This window comes from Carlito syrichta, unplaced genomic scaffold (genome assembly GCF_000164805.1).
Source record: "Carlito syrichta isolate Samal-C Ts95f unplaced genomic scaffold, Tarsius_syrichta-2.0.1 Scaffold309425, whole genome shotgun sequence".
Classification (NCBI taxonomy): Eukaryota; Metazoa; Chordata; class Mammalia; order Primates; family Tarsiidae; genus Carlito; species Carlito syrichta.
Genome location: NW_007253521.1, coordinates 658,631 through 676,166, shown reverse-complemented (window position 1 = coordinate 676,166; position 17,536 = coordinate 658,631). Strand labels below are relative to the sequence as shown.

General features: G+C 35.4%; 1 protein-coding gene across 1 annotated transcript in view; it reads left to right on the top strand.

Moving 5' to 3' along the window:
• The window catches only part of DLC1 (DLC1 Rho GTPase activating protein), a 447,354-nt gene that overhangs the window by 124,617 nt on the left and 305,201 nt on the right, over positions 1-17,536 (top strand). Inside the window, exon 4 of the mRNA XM_008067229.2 lies at positions 1,537-1,677. Within this exon, the coding sequence (XP_008065420.1) occupies positions 1,537-1,677 (141 nt within the window). The remainder of the gene's footprint in view (positions 1-1,536; positions 1,678-17,536) is intronic.

Below are 17,536 nucleotides of genomic sequence, written 5' to 3'. Positions count from 1 at the left end.
CTGCTACCGGTGGTGTAACAAAATACCAGCTGCCAAGAATTTATCAGTCACATTCTATGACCTCTAGGCCAACTGAATCTCTTCCCTTCGCTATTCTATTTCTTTTCCTTTACTAATCTATTTTCTTAATTCTACCCTTATATATACTTTTAGCAGCAATATATTGACTTGTTTTTTCTTTTATATAACCACCCTTATCTTACCACTACTAATTCTTAATACTCCTTTTTTAAAAAAAATTTAACTTTCTTAATTCTAATTACCTTATCTATATTACTTGCTATTTTCTTATCACCTATTTTACATTTTATATTTCTAAACAAAACATGTCTAAATCTACACTTATATATGAAATTAATCTTACTTCTAATCCTAAATGTATTTAATTTTGAACCTACATTGTGTATATAATTTTAAGTTTACCTTAAAACTTAATTATTTCCTATTCCTTATATTTAACTAATACCTACTTCTATAATAAACATTTATCTTTTAATTATAACTGCTATTTATTTAATTCTAATCCTTGCTTTAATTTTAACCCTCTTTCTAATTAAACTATAATATTTCTTAAGTCAAAAGGCATGTCTGTGACTTGTTTTTCCCGAAAACACCTGTTTTGGGAGATACTCTGTCTCAGTTTCTCACTTCCTCATCAATCACAACTGTCAATGTTGTTACTTATAAAGGATATGAGGAAGTACTTGTTTTTCCTTTTTAGCTAAAGGTTGCAAAATTTGCATTCCCTTGTCCCTTCGGGGGGGGGGGAAATTTGGGAAATTTTTGCTGTTGAGCCCTTTTTACGTTTCTATACATAGGTTTACTGCTAATTCCACATCCTTGCATGTTCTAGCTAATTGTTTTGTTTATCAAGGGAAGTGTTTTTCAAGCCTAAGCACGCATTCCTTTAAGGCCAAAAGGGGTCCTTCAATAGGATCCATGGGGCTCCGCCTCCATCATGGCCGCTTCCCACTGGGCCTCTGCTCCCAGTCAGCGTTTTCCCCATTTTCAGGTAACCTCCATTTTGCCTCGTTAGGGGTTGCAGCTTCCAGCAGAGGTCTAATGGGAACATAAAAGAGAGTGAGTTGAGGAGAAATAAGAATTCTTTTCTTACTTGACACCCACAATGGCCCTGTGAGGAAGTTTGGGAAACACTTTGTGGCCTTTGGGTGTCAAACTAGTCACTGGAGATCACAGAGTGAGGAAGGTACGTCTGAGGGCTTCCTCCTCCTAACTTTTACTCTTTTACTGCATTGTCTAGCTAGCCACTGGCCCTTCCAATTCACACCAAACTGTTAGGTTATAAAAAGCAGTATCTTTTATATCTTGTACCTCTTCCTCAAATATTTGTAACTGGCACTGAAGAACACAGTTGTTATTACAAAATGATGCACAATTATAGGTGACACCTCAATGTCAATTTTCAGCAACTCTGATTAGGTTATGTGTTGGGAGAAGGAAAACGTGGAAATGTGCTAGAAGGGCATATAGGTGGCATTCGCATATCCTTGATATCAATGCATTTGTTTTTAATAGGATCTGGAATCAGGATCTGAAAGTGGAGGAGACAGCATTTCAGTGAATCAGAAACAAGTAAACTTGTCTTCTAACACGGAGTCTCCTGATCTACCACCTTTCACCCCAGTGGCCAATTCTGGAACCAAACCCAAGACTACGGTGAGTTGCAAATGATAGCAATCAGTCTCAGCATATAGAAGGTTGATGATCATCAGGCAAGAGTTCATTCATTCAATAGTGAAGATATACTTTTGGACTCTTAACTGCAATAATATGATAATATTTAATTTATTTAATTAGACAAAACCCTAGAATTATATACTGTTTGTTTTTCTTATAAATGATAATACAAGTACTTCACTAAAAACAAAAACAAATTACGGATGCAGAATTATGCAAAATGTGGTAATTAAATTTTGTTACTGGATATTCAGAGCTTTAAAAAACCAAGAAGTCAAAATGAGGAGATGATTTTCACTATAATATTATCCTGACCACATCACTCACCAGTTGGAAAATTATCTCTCTAAACTGCAATGATAGAAAGATAAATGATAGATGATGGTGATGGTGGTGGTGACAGTGAGACAGACAGATGAGTTAATAGATAGATACAAACATACATACCTAGATTATAGAGAGAAAGAAATGATAGAGATAGATTGTGGATGGATGTATAGAGATAAATAGATAGATAGATAGATAGATAGATAGATAGATAGATAGATAGAGATATGGAGATAGAGACATTATAAAATCACTCACATCAAAAGTGTTCCATGGGTATTAAATGATATGACACATGTAAAATACCTAGTGAACTGTTTGGCACAAAATAAGTACTTAGTGAATATCAGCTACTGTCATTATTATGATGATACTTCATAGGCTTTTTAATACTCTCAAAACAAATGAAAAGGAGAAATTCCACATGGAATAATATAGCATGGTGAATTGTGAATAAAAAACATTTTCCTTTAAGTAAAAAAGCTAAACTGTGTCAGGAAAATAGTATTTGACTCTAAAAGGTAACATTTATGGAGGAAGTAATTACTACTTCAAATATCTAAAGTCCTAGTTGTTCCAAAATAACCTTTCCTAGTTTAGTGAAAATCATAGTGTTGTATTATTTTTTTAATACCCATGTTAGCTTAACACAGAGAAACAAGTTTGGACTGCTTTCTTAACTGCCTTTAAAATAAAAGGCAAGTCCAAAATAGGACTTAAATGAGAATACTCTGAATTTAAAACATGGTAGATTTGCTGCAATTGCAGGAAGAACAAAAACACATCACTTGGAGAGAGATAAAATATATTCTGTCTTTAAACAGTCTACATTCCTGCAAAGGGAGGTAGACATGTAAACAGTGAAATGTGATGACACGCTGTATGGACTTTGATAGTACTGTATATGTTGAGAACAAGAGGAACCAGTAAGATACCACACAATGCTCTTTTTGGGTAATTGAAAAAAACAGGGTCAACAATAATGTGTAAATAATGTATACCCACAGGCAGCAGTGAAATGGTGCTCTTTATTTTCCTGATAGGTAAAGAAAGTTGACAAGTAGCGTTAAAATAGGAAATCTGATTATCTTATTTTGCCATATTCTGATGAAGGAAAAAATATTTTAAAAATCCTTTCAACAATTTTACCTTGAAGACTTTGAGAAACATTGGAATATTGTTTGTTTTTGTTTTTTTTTTTTTAACAGTTAGACCATTGGACTTGCAATGCTGCCCAGCTACTGAACTATAATTTTGTAAAATTCTTTAGCAGGTCATGAACAGTATCCAGGAAGCAGCACTCCACTATCAAGACAACTGACTTTTAGGAAATTTCTTAAAGAAAGTGGTTAGTAATGAGAGTAGCTTGAAAAGTAGTCTTGTATTTGGGGGAAAAGGGTTGTTTTGTGTGAGAGCATTTTATTTTTTCTTGTTATTGGCATTGCCATTGCTGTTCTTTCAGGTATATGTTTTTCACTACAGTTTGAAAATCATTCTTGGGCCATGGATCAATTTTATGGTTGGAATATCAGAACAAAGAATTTCATCTATGAGAGATTAAACAGATATGTTTCCCAATTTGTAGCCTAGAGTAGATAATACGTAATGGCAGTCTAGATTCTTTGTGAAAAGAGAGAAAATTCTAGTATCCTACAGAGATATTCTTTTCACTATAAGCATAATTTTCAGTTTTAATATTAAGTAAAAGAATGAAATTCTAAGAGCACCTACTTAACACATCCACCTATAATGAACTAAACATCTGCTCCATATTGTCACATTTTTTGCAGAATGCCTACTTTCATCTCAGAATTATTGAAGGTTGCATTTTATTTGCTGCTATGCAACCAATTTATAATGGTGACTACAGTAACTACCACAGATATTTGGCTTTCCTTTTATGTGCAAAGTCTCTGGATTTCTAAGTGCTTGTTTTTCAATAACTTTTTTTATAAATTTATTTTTAGAATAAGGCCAAGTCATCTTAAGAATTTCATTAATTCGATGTATACAGTATGCTGAAATTGAGCATTACATTTCTGAGCTGTACTTCACACAAAAGGAAAAAGTTAAAAAGTAGATTATCCTCTGCGAGAATCCTCTCCACTAGAGAAAAAAAAAAGCCTATTGCTTTATATCATGTAACTCCTCAATTTCTCTCCTAAATTCTGTTTCATTTATTTGAAACAATCTTGTAACACCTTTTCTACTGGACTCCCCTGAAAGCAATCCAGAAGCAGCTATATCATTTTAAATACTGTAAAGTGCTTTGCTATCACTTTGTCTTCAGTGTCTTCATTGGTTTGAGTTGTTCCTGTCTTAATCGGTAGAGAGTTGTTACATGAAAGCTTTTAAAGCTGGGCACTAAAATCTCTAAGTTTTGTTGGTAATGTTTTTTCTTAAGATATTGATAAATGTAGATGTTCATTAAATCGCCATTAATCATATGTTTATGAAGAAAACGACCAAGTCCCAGATAACAGGAAAAAGAAAACTATTTTATTTGTAGAATAAGTAACTGTAGAACCAAGGAGAGTCTAGCATTCTACTTATAATAATAACATATCATCAAAAGTACACAGGGGTTTGGCATCCCAGATCATCAATGCTCCTAAACACTACTTTATGCAGGAATTCATATGCTAGCCACCTGACTTCAGAACTAATATAAATTGGTTTGAGATGTTATTATATCAGAAACAAAATGTCTCTGATATGGGCATACTTAAAGAGAACAAGAGGAGTTTTTCCAAACAATAAAAAAAATGGCTGACTCCTCTGAGCATAGTGTAGGAGATATGTTTCTAATATCATTTTCTAAACCATTCATACACCACAGATTTTATATATCTGTTTATATTTTTAAAATGTGTGTATGTATGTATTTCTGTATATGTGTTTATAAGTTGGGTTATATATACATATATTGTATTCTTGGGCATGTGTATATAACATCAGAGAACATGTACATATATATATGCTATTGTTTTCCAAAATGTTATTTTTCCAAAAACCTATGTTGAATATTTCTTAACCAAGTGGTTAAATTTTTAATGACATCAACTCAGTAATTATGAAGTTCTTATGTATGTAGACATATAAGTCCTCTTCAGTATAAATTATGCTTATTAACTATTGCTTAAGATAAACACAGAAACCACAAATACAGATTTATTTATTGTTACCAGGTATAAAGTGTGGTGTCCGAATCTAGGGTGGCAGGTTTCAGGTTTGGAATGATATGGAAAAGAGTTTCAAAAGAGAAAAACTTGTAAGGGAGAACTAAAAAGGTTAATGGACACATTTTACAAACAATAGTCAACTTGTTAATTGTTGCTTCTAAAAAAAGAAGGATTTCCATGTAGGGTTGCTGAAAAATAAATATTATAAAGCCAATAAAACACTGTTTTGATGAAAAGTTATCTCTTAAAGACATTCAGTACAGTTTGATTGGGAGTAGAACCTTGATCCATAATTAATTAGCCTCAAGGATTAGGAAAAAAAATTCTTAAATTCTTTATGAATGGATTTTAAAAGGTTTCTGAAACTTCTGAAATTATATTTTAAATTATGTATGCATAATTTATGTATGCATTTACATATTTTTACATAGTGTGTGTGTGTGTGTGTGTGTGTGTGTGTGTGTGTGTGTGTGTGTGTATTTGCACATTTCTGGGAAGGCTATCAAGAGCTCCATCAGATTTTCAAAGACTATGCAAACCTACATTAAAAATGCTACATTTGATGTTTTATGCTTTAGTCAGTTACCCAGTGAAGAGACTCTATGAACAAATGAATATCTTTGTTGCAAATAATAAATACATTTCAGGTATATTGACAAGAATTACCTCATTTGGGTTTATTTCTTAATGGAGTATTCCACAGTTTCCTTTGCAATAACTTTGGTTCTTTTTCACGAATATGTGAAACCTGATTCCTTTATGGGACTATAAAATATCAATTGCGTTTGTTCCAATTATACTACATAAAAATAAAAATAAAACTGATCCAAGAAAGAAAGGAAAAGCCACTGGGGTTCTCCCATCATAGCTTCATAGCTTCAGTGTAAACCAGTTCTATGTCTAAAGTCAATCACATAGCTTATTTATCTGATCATTAAGCTAAAGTCATGCTTGTGATGTATTAATGAAAGGCATTAAAATTTTTAAAATGGAGATTCTGGAATTTAAATCACATCATTTTGAAGTATCAATTGAAAATCATATGCAAAATTTTAGCAATAGCTTTATTTCTTTATTTTTTAAAAGTGGTTATCAGATACATTTTTAACAAGGCTGGTAATTTTCCCTAATGCTGTCCACTATTTAAAACAAAGTAAAAGGAGAAAGTACTGTCATTTACAAATAAGAATTGCAAATACTCCTTTCCACTAAAGCCTTGGAGAGAAGAATGATGGTGATGTGCAAAATTGGCTAGAATTTAAATGGTATTTTTATAATGTCACATATGTTATTATTAGCTTTCATATCCTGAGGAAAAAAATAGTCAACATAGTAAAGGGAAAAAATGATATACATAGAATTTTTAAAGAAAGTTTAGTCAGTCTCTTCTGAAATATCCAAAAAAATTGAATTAATACAGTTTACAATGAACATATTCAAGCAAAAATGAAATTGCTTTTTAAAAATTGTCTCTGTAATGGTTTTGAAAGTGGAGATTTTATTTTAACAAAGTTAAGCAATAACATTACAGTATTTGAACTTTTAAAGAAGTATTTGACTCTGTTCATAAGGTCTTCATTGCTTATGAGAAAGAAAAATAAGCAAAATTTATGGCTTTTTAAAGAAGAACTGAGCCACCAGAAAACTGGAAAAACAATGTTTCTAAAAAGGAAATCATTCAATGATTATTATAATGAGACATTTCTTAGAATCTTGTAATTTAAAGGCATAGCAGATTTCATTCACCTATTCTAGATTCTGAGAAGATAAATAAATACATAACTCATTAATCTTGAACTTTGAAAAATAAAAACACTTACCTGTACAATGTCCACTTGTATACCTAATCCCGAGTCATACCCCACATCTTTAAAATAAGCTGTAAAAAATCACAACCATTTACTTTTATATTTAAAATTCTCTCATGTCTTGTGTTTTAAGATACTGACATCTGTTTCCAATCTGTTTACACGTTAACTTAGGACAGATTTGTTGGAATGGGTTACTTCATCTTCACAATGATGTGCATCTTTTTACTTTGAACCCTAGAGTTTCATTTTGCCAAGAATAAGTGTTACTTGTACCAGATATACTGATCCTTATTACTTAACTCTGAGCAAATGGTAGTTTAATAATTTGGGGGTTTGGCAAACTTGTTTTTCCTACCTGTTTTTGTTGAACTTGTAGTAATCTGGTTAATTAGGTGTCTGGGGTAGAATTCCTAAAGCCAAAAGAAAGATGGGAAAAGTTGAATGCATAAAAATGATGGGACAGTTAAAAGTGAACAGGTTGTATTAGTACAAGAAATAATAGTAAAAAATCGTCTCTGCAACCTAAGATCTGGTCATATGAATAGCACTTTGCATGTTATCATCATTACAACGAGAAAAGTTTAGTTTTTCCATTGAGCCAATGTGACTTCTTGAATTCAGCTCATATTTTCATCCAAAAGAAATAACAACTGCTAGTTATTTCTGGGCAATATAAAATGGCAAGCCCGCAGCATGCCACATCACAGCAACCAAGTATATAACTCATAACCCTGAGAAACAATTATAACTGGTAAGCCATTCTCACAGAATCTTCACTTTCCTCATTCCAAATCTAGTTGTCTCAGTACTCTGATTACAGATTCAATATGTTCCTAGATTTTTTTTATTTTTATGTTAACAGATTGATAATTAATTCTGCCCTTAGCATTTGGTGGGCTTTCTGCTCCGTTCTTAAACATGGCTGATGTCAGCTGAATTTTAACTCTGGTTTCTATGTGAATTTTCAATAGTAATTGTACAACGTTAACACAAAGGGCCTTCTTGACTGTAGTTTTGAGCTGAATCTACCACATAACAAATTTCTAATGAAAAATTAGCAATATTAGCTAAGCATTGGAGTATTCCAAAAGTCACTCTTCTATATATTTGGAGTCCTGTAACCAAAATATAAACATAAGGAAATTGTTTATTCTCTATCTTTATGGGGTACTGAGGCATCATCACTTGAAAACTATCTATATTCCTGACTGTTCTGGGTATTCAGTGAACGTTTTATGTGCTAATTTCTTGTTTATTTACTTATTTATATTAGAGACAGGTTCTCTCTCTGTTGCCCAGGCTGGAGTGCAGTGGTACAGTTATGGCTCTTTGCAGCCTCAAACTCCTGGACTCAAGCTATACTCCTTCAGTTTCTTGAGTAGCTGGGACTACAGGCATATGCCACCATGTCCAGTTTGTGTTTTTGCTTTAGTTTTTGTTTTTGAGAGATAAGATCTTGCTGTGTTGCTTAAGCTAAGTTTCTCTTCCTTTTAAATCAGGAGTCCCTACTAGATTATTGTTGCCACTGCTGTATTTTAACGATTCTCCAATCTTTCCACTGTAACAACTTACTGTAATCCAAATGACTTCCTGGATTGGTAGTCTTCAAAGGAAAATCAATTGACTTTCATGAAATTGACTCTAAATCTTTCCTATTTATGGTAGATTGCTTTGTCTGTTTTCCATTGTTGTTTTGTTAATTCATTTTGAAGGCTTATCTTTGTATCAATGCTATAGTCATGTAGTGAATAGGCATTTGCTAAATTAGTGTGAGGTGCAGAGAATATATAAGCAAGTTAATAAGAACCAAGTAAATTAATGCTGCTCATACTATGCACTCTGGGACACCCAAAACTGCCTTCCTCCTTCTCCCAGCCAGACTGACTAACTTTTATCTTTTTTTATATACTGGCTTTATAAATAAGAAATTCTTTGATCAATTAATAACACAAATTTTGTTTAAATCCTAGACTAAACAAATGATGAGAGAAACATGTTGGAAAAAGAAATTTAGTGAGTCTAGGCAGTCTCTAATATTTGTCTACTTCATTTCCAAGAGCATCCTCGAAGTAGCCCCCAGAACTTTCCGCAGCTAGGGTGTTGCATTCATTCCTAAGGCTTCCTCATCACAGAGTCTCAAACTCTGGGTGGAGTGAGTTGTGCACCATAGGTCCTTGTAACCTCTAACTCTTGGACTCAAGTGGTCTTCCCACCTCAATCTCCCAAGTAGCCTGGACTACAGGTACATTCCAACACACCAAGCTAAGTATTTTATTTGTAGAGACAGAGTTTTGCTATGTTGCCCAAGCTGATCTCAAACTCTTGGGCTCAAGTGATCCTCTTACCTTAGCCTCACTGAGGTTTTAATGCAGAACAATCATACTTCAGAACACTGGGTTTTAGATAGACCATTTGGTATTAATTTTTACTTTGTTTCTGTTGTGGAATAAAGTCAGAATTTTTAACAGACAAATATTTAGAACTCAAAACTAGAAGAATTTCAATTTTAAAATATTTACTATACAAATATTAGCCAAGTATTTAATTTTGCATTTAGTATTTTGTGGATATATCAAGATTGTGCAATCATTCTCTCACGTGTAACACATTTGTAGTTTTTCTTTCTGTATTAAATTCAATATTATATATATAAACACTACAGTAGGCAGTTCTACATACACTTTTTTCTGCATTTCTCATATTCCCTTATGTAGTTGTATACACCAAAAATGAACTGCATATTTATCAAAGCACAATGTTAAATTACTAGTTATGTCAAATTTTTTATTCTTATTAAAAAATTAACTCCTTATCTTAATCAAAAGGTAAAGAACAAAATCTTGAGACATGTGCAATATATCAGTTTAATTAATCTACTCTACTTGTCTTTATGAAATTATCTCATACTTTAAATTAAGCAAAAGCCTTCTTAATTTAAACCCTAATACTATTAATATTGTGACTATTAATATTATGAGACCCAATCCATTTGTTTCCCAAAAACTATGAAGAATTTTGGTTATGCATAAGCCACTGTGCTAGGCATTAAGATAGAATTTGAAGCCGGGCTTGGTGGCTCAGCTTGTAATTCCAGCACTTTGGGAAGCCGAGGTGAGTGGATTGCCTGAGCCCGCGGGTTCGAGACCCGCCTGGGCAACTTGGAGAGCTCTCATCTCTACAATAAATTTTTTTAAAAATTAGCCGAGCATGGTAGCACACGCCTGTAGTTCCAGCTACATGGAAGGCTGAGGTGGAAGGACTGCCAGACCCCAACAGGTTGAGGCTGCGGTGGCCAGGAGCGTGCCACTGCACTCCAGTCTGGGCGACAGAGTGAGACTCCAACTCAAAAAAAAAAAAAAAGATGGAATTTGAGAAAAATAGAGGATGTGACATGATTTAAATCCCTGGAATCATAATCCAGCACCGAGGATTTCCTGGAAAAGCATGTTGGTGAATTTTCTCAAGAGATGGACACGTATGGACATGACAAAGGAAGAATTGGAGTGACTTATATGTAGAACTCTGGAGCTCCAGTGGTCATTCAGAGTTGTCCCAAATTAAGAGAAAGAGGCTGGACTTCTACCTCCCTGCACCATCTAGTCAAGGCTGTAGGCTGTCCCTAGAAAGTGATGGAAACTTGAGTGGGGTGGTACATCACCTAATGGAGTGCAATCACAAAGAAAGGAAAGAGAGAGAGAGAGAGAGAAAGAAAAAGAAAGAAAGAAAGAAAGAAAGAAAGAAAGAAAGAAAGAAAGAAAGAAAGAAAGAAAGAGAGAAAGAAAGAAAGAGAGAAAGAGAAGGAGGGAGAGTGGGGAGGGAAGAAGAAGGAAAAGAATAAAGAGAGGAAGGAAGGGAAGGAGAGAGAAAGGGAGGGAGTAAGGGAAAGGGTAGGAACCCTCAGGTAAGACCTCTCAGAAGAAATAACAATGGAATGTGGTCTTCCACGACGACTAGGAGTTTCCCAGGAGCAGAAAGGGGAAAAGCAAAACCATCAGAGAACAAAAAAAGCAGTGTGTTCAGGGCATATTGACTAATCTAATTTGAATAAAGTATGGTGCACATATCTTTAACTGACAGAAAATGTAGCTAGAATAGCCTTTTGGGTGAGTTTGTTGAGAACTTTCAATGCTGTGTTAAAAAAAAAAAACTACCTTAAGAAAACTGTGGGAATAGTTTTTCAGTAAGAAAATAAAATGATTTGTTTTATTTTTTTAAGAACTAGAATTCTACAAATAGTGTGGAAAAAATTAATTTGGAGTGTGGTGGATATTCGAGACACCAAAGGGAAATAGGAAGCTAAGCGATTGGATGAAGATGGAAAGAAAGAAAGTCAAAGACCAGCAGAGGAAATTTTATTAAGGGATGTTTTATCATCATTATTTTATTGTTTCCTTAGGAATGCAGACTTCTGTTAAATGTACACCACCTAGTGGAACGCAATCACAAAGAAAATCTATTTTTTCTTACTATGAGCACCCCATGTCAGCTACTTTGGTCCTCTCCACTTAGACAAAAATTCGGGAGGTCTCGTGACTCTTACCAGATACTCTTCAGTAACACAATTATTTTAAATTCCCAAATATAACAGTCTTGATTGAGAAATTAGAACATTTCAGTCCCTGGAATGATTAATATTTCAATCTCCCTTTATCCGTAAGACTTCTCTTTTTCTTAGTTTTGTCTTGCTTAAGGCTGGTATCTAGCTGCAGACAGGGAAGATTACAAGTGTCCCGTTTCTTTTTTCTTTCTAACTCAAACTAAACATCACTTGCTGGCAGCTTTGTGATAGGGAATAGTGTGGAAAAGGCCTCAGTGGAGTAACATGCATGGTCTGTGAATCTGCAAGGTATTTAAGGATCTCTCCTCTGCTGTATCGGTTATTTGTTGATGTGTAACAAATTATATTTAAATTTAGTGGTATAAAACGATAATTGTTACTTCTCACAGTTTCTAGTATGTCAGGAATTTGAGAGCAACTCAGTTGCATGGTTGTAGCTTAGGGTCTTTCATGAAGTTGCAGTCAGATGTTTGCTGGAATGTTGTCATCTAAAGGCTTTACCCGGGCTTCGAGATTCATTTCCAAATTGGTTTATTTATGTGACTGGAAAATTGTTGCTTGAAAATTGGTTCTCTATGTGGTTCTCCTCAGTGGAGCTGCTTGAGTGTCCTTATGCCATGGCACCTGGCTTCCCTCAAAGTAAGTGAAAGAAATCAAGGAAGTCAAACTGTCTTGTCTGCCATACTGTATTGTTCAAAGAGACTAGCCCTGTCCAGTGCTGGAAGGAATGAAACAAGGGCATGTTCACAAGAAGTGAAAATCATCTTGAAGACTGGTTATCACCATATGTGGAATATCTCTTCCACATGCAAAAATATTGACTTGTTCCAAATGTCCCCAAAAGACTCTGTTCAAGTACAAGATCTTGTTATATAAATCAGCCCCAAGTACAGATGAGAACACGCAACCCCTCTCAAGGGCAGCCCCTCTTGAGCATAATTCTTCTTGTTCTGAGGAGCTGTGAGTATATCTAACCTATAATGGTTTGACAGAAATAGGATAATCATTATAGACCCTATTGTTCAAAAAAGAAGAAACAAAAAGCACATAGTTTTCACTGGTCTATAGAAATCCTGAAAAACAGCAGGGCACATATTTAAAGATTCTTGGCTAAAATAAATCCTATCATTTCCTGGGAATAAGTCACCATGGTTCCTGATTCCTTCTTATGAGATCTTGTTTCTATCCTTTGAGTCATTTTTCCTTTTTCTTATAAAATGCCCACTGTTTGCAGATAATTAATTTTCTCATCTTGTTTTCTGTTTGTCATATTTTGGACCTCCAAAGGCCTCTTTGAGTTTTGTACTATCTTTGAACCTTTTAAGTCAAGTTAACGGTGTTTCTGCTAATACAATCTCTTTAAACTTTGTGTATCTCCTATGTATTGTATTAGGGCTCACTCTATTACACAAATGTCATACTTATGGAGCTCATGAAGATATTCCTTTTTCTACCTCAGGTTTCTACTGAGACTTTTGAAAGACAATGTCTTCATAATTTTTAGAAACCCTATTGTTTAATGTGCAGGATCCATGCAGTACATTCTAAAAATTCTTAGAGGACTTAGAATTTTCTGAGTAGTTCTCTGAGGCATGATTGCCAGTATTTTTGAGATCATAATTATTTCTTAAGTTTAGTATCAATTGCTGTCTGGAAAGGCTGAACAGAAACAAAAAGTTTCTTTTTCAAGTCAACAATTCTGGCACCCTTATATTTTAATAGGCCTTTGGCTTATCTCTCTCTTATTTTAGTATACAGAGGATGCCCCAAAAATGTATACACATTTTAAGAAAGAAAAAAACTGTATTAAAATTGTAATACTCGATATGCACCATTAATAAAAGATGAATACAAGTCACATTTTACTTCTACAATTATGAAAGGTGCACATAGTTTGGTAGACTTCTGTGGCAAGTGAGTAAACTGTTCCAATATTATAGCAGAAGAAGCAGGACTTGTTGCTGTGTGAGGCCTCCCAGATTTTCCCTTGTGGACATATCACACAGGACCATGCATCTCAAACTATTACAAATGCATGCAATTGTTAGACATGTTGGAAGTTCTATTGCATACTCATACCTCCATTGTCATACTTCCACAACATTCTTGAATTTCAAATACCACTTTAAAATGGTCTTGCACTCCTCAAGTGACAACCGTGCTTCTGCCATTTTCTTTGACGGTGCTGCCTATCACATGGTGACACTAGCACTCATTTAATTAGCACCATCTTTTATTTTTAAAGATGTGGGGTACAATTCAGGATTAAGTATACACATGTTCATCATGCAGGTACCCTTGTTGATGAGCTGTGCCCCCCTCCCCTGGCAGAATCCCACTACTGCCAATCCTGTCCTCTACCCTCCATCGCCAGAAATTTCCCACTACTGCCAATCCTTCTCTTATAGTGTTATGATAATTGTTCAAGGTCCACTTATGAGTGAGAACATGTGATACTCAGTCCTTTGTTTCTGTGATAGATCACTCAGTTTTATAGATGCTAAGTCCAACCAAGTTGCTGTGAAGTTCATAATTTTGTCCTTTGTTTTGGCTGCGTAGCATTTCTTGTGTATATGGACCAAATTTTTTTTATCCAGTCTTCTTTCAATGGGCAGCATGGTTGGTTCCGTGTTTTTGCTACTGTGAACAATGCTGCAATAAACATGCATGTGCAGGTGTCTTTTCCATAGAGTGACAAGTTCCTCTGGGTATATTCCCAGTATAACACCATCTTTTGAGTGAACACCATATTACACATTGCTACCATAATTCAATTCAACTTCCAAAAGTAGCACATAGATAACATCTCTCAAAATGTGTATACTTTTTTTAGCACCCCACAATGTAACAAGAGTGAGGGAGTACCTTTAACCCAGCCTGAAAAACTCCTTATCTAGATCGCTAAGTTCTTTAGGTACATTTTCTACTTTCTAAATTAACATACATAATAGTATGGCTAAACTTTCTGCCACTAAATTAAAAGAATTCTAATAATATGTTCTTTCACTTTTCTTTAAGCTTTCAAAACATATCTGGTTTATGCTAACAGTATCTTTGGTGTTCTTAAGTCCTTCTATTGCGTTCTCCCCACATTTGTCTAGTATCCACCTGCCTCTGATCCCAAAGGCATTCCCATAGTTTGCTAGTTTTTAGATATTTTTGTGTGTGTGATAATGGCACCCCATTCTTGGTACCAAAAATCTATATTAGTTATCTATTAACCACATAACAAATCACTCTTAACTTAGTGGCTTAAAACAGTACTAATCGATTAATCTATTATGCTTCATTATTTTCATGTATAAAGAATTCATGGATAGCATGTTCATGCAGTTCTAGGACAGGGTCTCTCATGAGGTAGCAGTCAAGTGTCAGCTGGGGTTGAGGATCCATTTTCAAAATGGGTTCCTCATGTGGTTGGCAAATTGACTCCTCCCACCTGGGTCTCTCTATGAAACAACCTAAGTGTCCTCACTTCTTACCAGCTGGCTTCCCTCAGAGTGAACAATCTAAGAGACCAAGACAGAAGGTGCTTTGCCTTTTATGAACTAGCTTTGAAAGTAACACACCATCATAATGTCTGTTGTATTCTACTGGTCACACAAACCGATCCTAATCAATGTGGGAGGGGAGATGAGGATGACTGGAGGCCATATTGGAGGTTAGCTCCCACATCTGTAACTTCCTAGTGTGGCCTTTGCACTTTTATTTTTGCAGGTCACTTACTTTTTCTACAGCCCCTAGGAATACATGAACACTTTAATCTTTTCCTGGCTGAGGCCTGTTTACACCTCTAGTCAGCCCTATGGACAGGCCCGTAGATGAGAGTGTGTGACACGTCTCTGGTCTGTGAGAAACACAAACACTGCCCTTTTCTGGACAGATTTAGGGATTCAGCTGATGCTAATGAAGCCACATCTCCTTTGGCTCATCACCATCTAGAAAGCCCAATCAGGTCAAGTCAGCTACAGGGACACATGTCAAGCGCTCTAGGCCTAAAGGGTCCCAATTATGACCTTTCATCAGCCTTGAATGAGGGCAGGCATCTTACTAACTCTGCCCAATAGCGGAAGGTGCAAAGAAGGGCTTATAGCATACAAAACTCCCTCTCCCAAAACCACTTTTTCGGAAATCCTCTTATTTTTTATCTTGTTGTATCTTTGAAGGGGTGGGACAATTAAGCATTCTCTACTGCATTCTCCTCCAAATACGTTTTACAAGCTCTGCAGTTTGGGCTATCTCACAACTCACTTTGATATTGAATCTGTCACCTTAGGGTTTGGGTCAAACTTCAATTTTCACATCCTGTCACAAGGATCTGTGTCCTGAGCTGCAATTATGAGTGCCGGGAGCATATTTCCTTTCTGCTGCCATCTAAGAGATAAGACCACTTTGAGAAATGTGAAACCACAGATTCAAGGTTGTGCTGGTATTTCTTGCCATTCACTAAAACTGTAGCCAAACAGGACTAAAAATAGGTACATACAACCCAGAGTAGGAAGACTACCACCTTTCAGCTCCTTGATTGGCCCAGCTAAATAGAGAGTTTATATCCCCCAAAGGGGGGAAAATATATTAAACAATAGATTTTCTTGAAAAACATTAAGTCAGAACACATGCTAATTAGGTGATACATTAAAACAGAACAAAAAATAGTGTGTATGTTGACTTAAAATTGAACCAATTCCAAATAACAAGTTTGAATACAATTTTTTAAAAGGGATCACTGTTTTAAAATATGCCTGTAATCACAGCACTTTGGGAGGCCGAGGTCAGAGGATTGTTCAAGAGGAGTCTAGGAGTTCAAGAGAAGTCTAGCCAATATAGCAAGACCTCGTGACTACAAAAAACTAAAAAATTAGCTGGGCCTGGTAGTGCACTCCTGTAGTCCCAGCTACTCAGGAGGCTGAGGTAGAAGGATCACCTGAGCCTAGGAAATTAGGACTGCGGTGAGCCATGATCATACCGCTACACTCCAGCCTGGGCAACCAGAGTGAGATTCCAACTCACAAAGAATAATGATAATAATAATAAAACATATCAAAACATTTTTCCAGGGAGAATAAAATGTAAGTGTTTGTCAGTTTGCCCAGATCTTCAACTTGTTTCTTATTTGTGGTGTACATAATTTTCTTTCCATTACAGGGCTTAATTTCTTCTTCAGTTCTAACAGGGATAATGAAAAGTCTTTCCATATGGGTCAAACTTTCTTGAACCTGTGATGAGGAAAAAATCCAGTGACTAGGGATGATTTTGCCTGGCCAGAGGGGTTCTGGAAGTTCAGTTTGGGACTGAGATCTAGAATAGAAACTTCATCAGCTTCCTGGAAATAGGAAGGATGGATTTCGGCAGTAAGTACAGATAGTCTCCAATTTACAATGGTTTCATTTAGAAACGGTTTGACTTAAAAACAGTTCAACTTAGAATTTTTTGACTTCCTGGTGATGCGAAAGTAATATGTTTATAGTACAGTATTTAATAAATTACATGAGATATTCAACACTTATAAAAGAGGATTTGTGTTAGATAACTTTGCCCAACTATTAGTCAATGTGATCTAGGCTCGTTTAAGGTAGGATAGACTAAGCTATGGTTTTCAATAGGTTGTTTGTATTCAATGCACTTTTTTGTTGTTGTTGTTTGAGTTGGAGTCTCACTCTCTATGTCCCAGGCTGGAGTGCAGTGGCACGCTCATGGCCACCCCAGTGTTGACCTGCTGAGCTCTAGCAATCCTTCTGCCTCAACCTTCCAAGTAGCCAGAACTACAGGCGCGTGCTACCACGCCCGAATAATTTTTTTAATTTCATTGTAGAGACGAGGTCTCACCATGTTGCCCAGACTGGCCTCGAACCCATGGGCTCAGGCAATCCTCTCAAAGTGCTGGGATTACAGGCTTGAGCCATCTTGCCCAGTCTAAATGAATTTTCAATTTATGATTTTTTTTCAGCTTACAATGGACT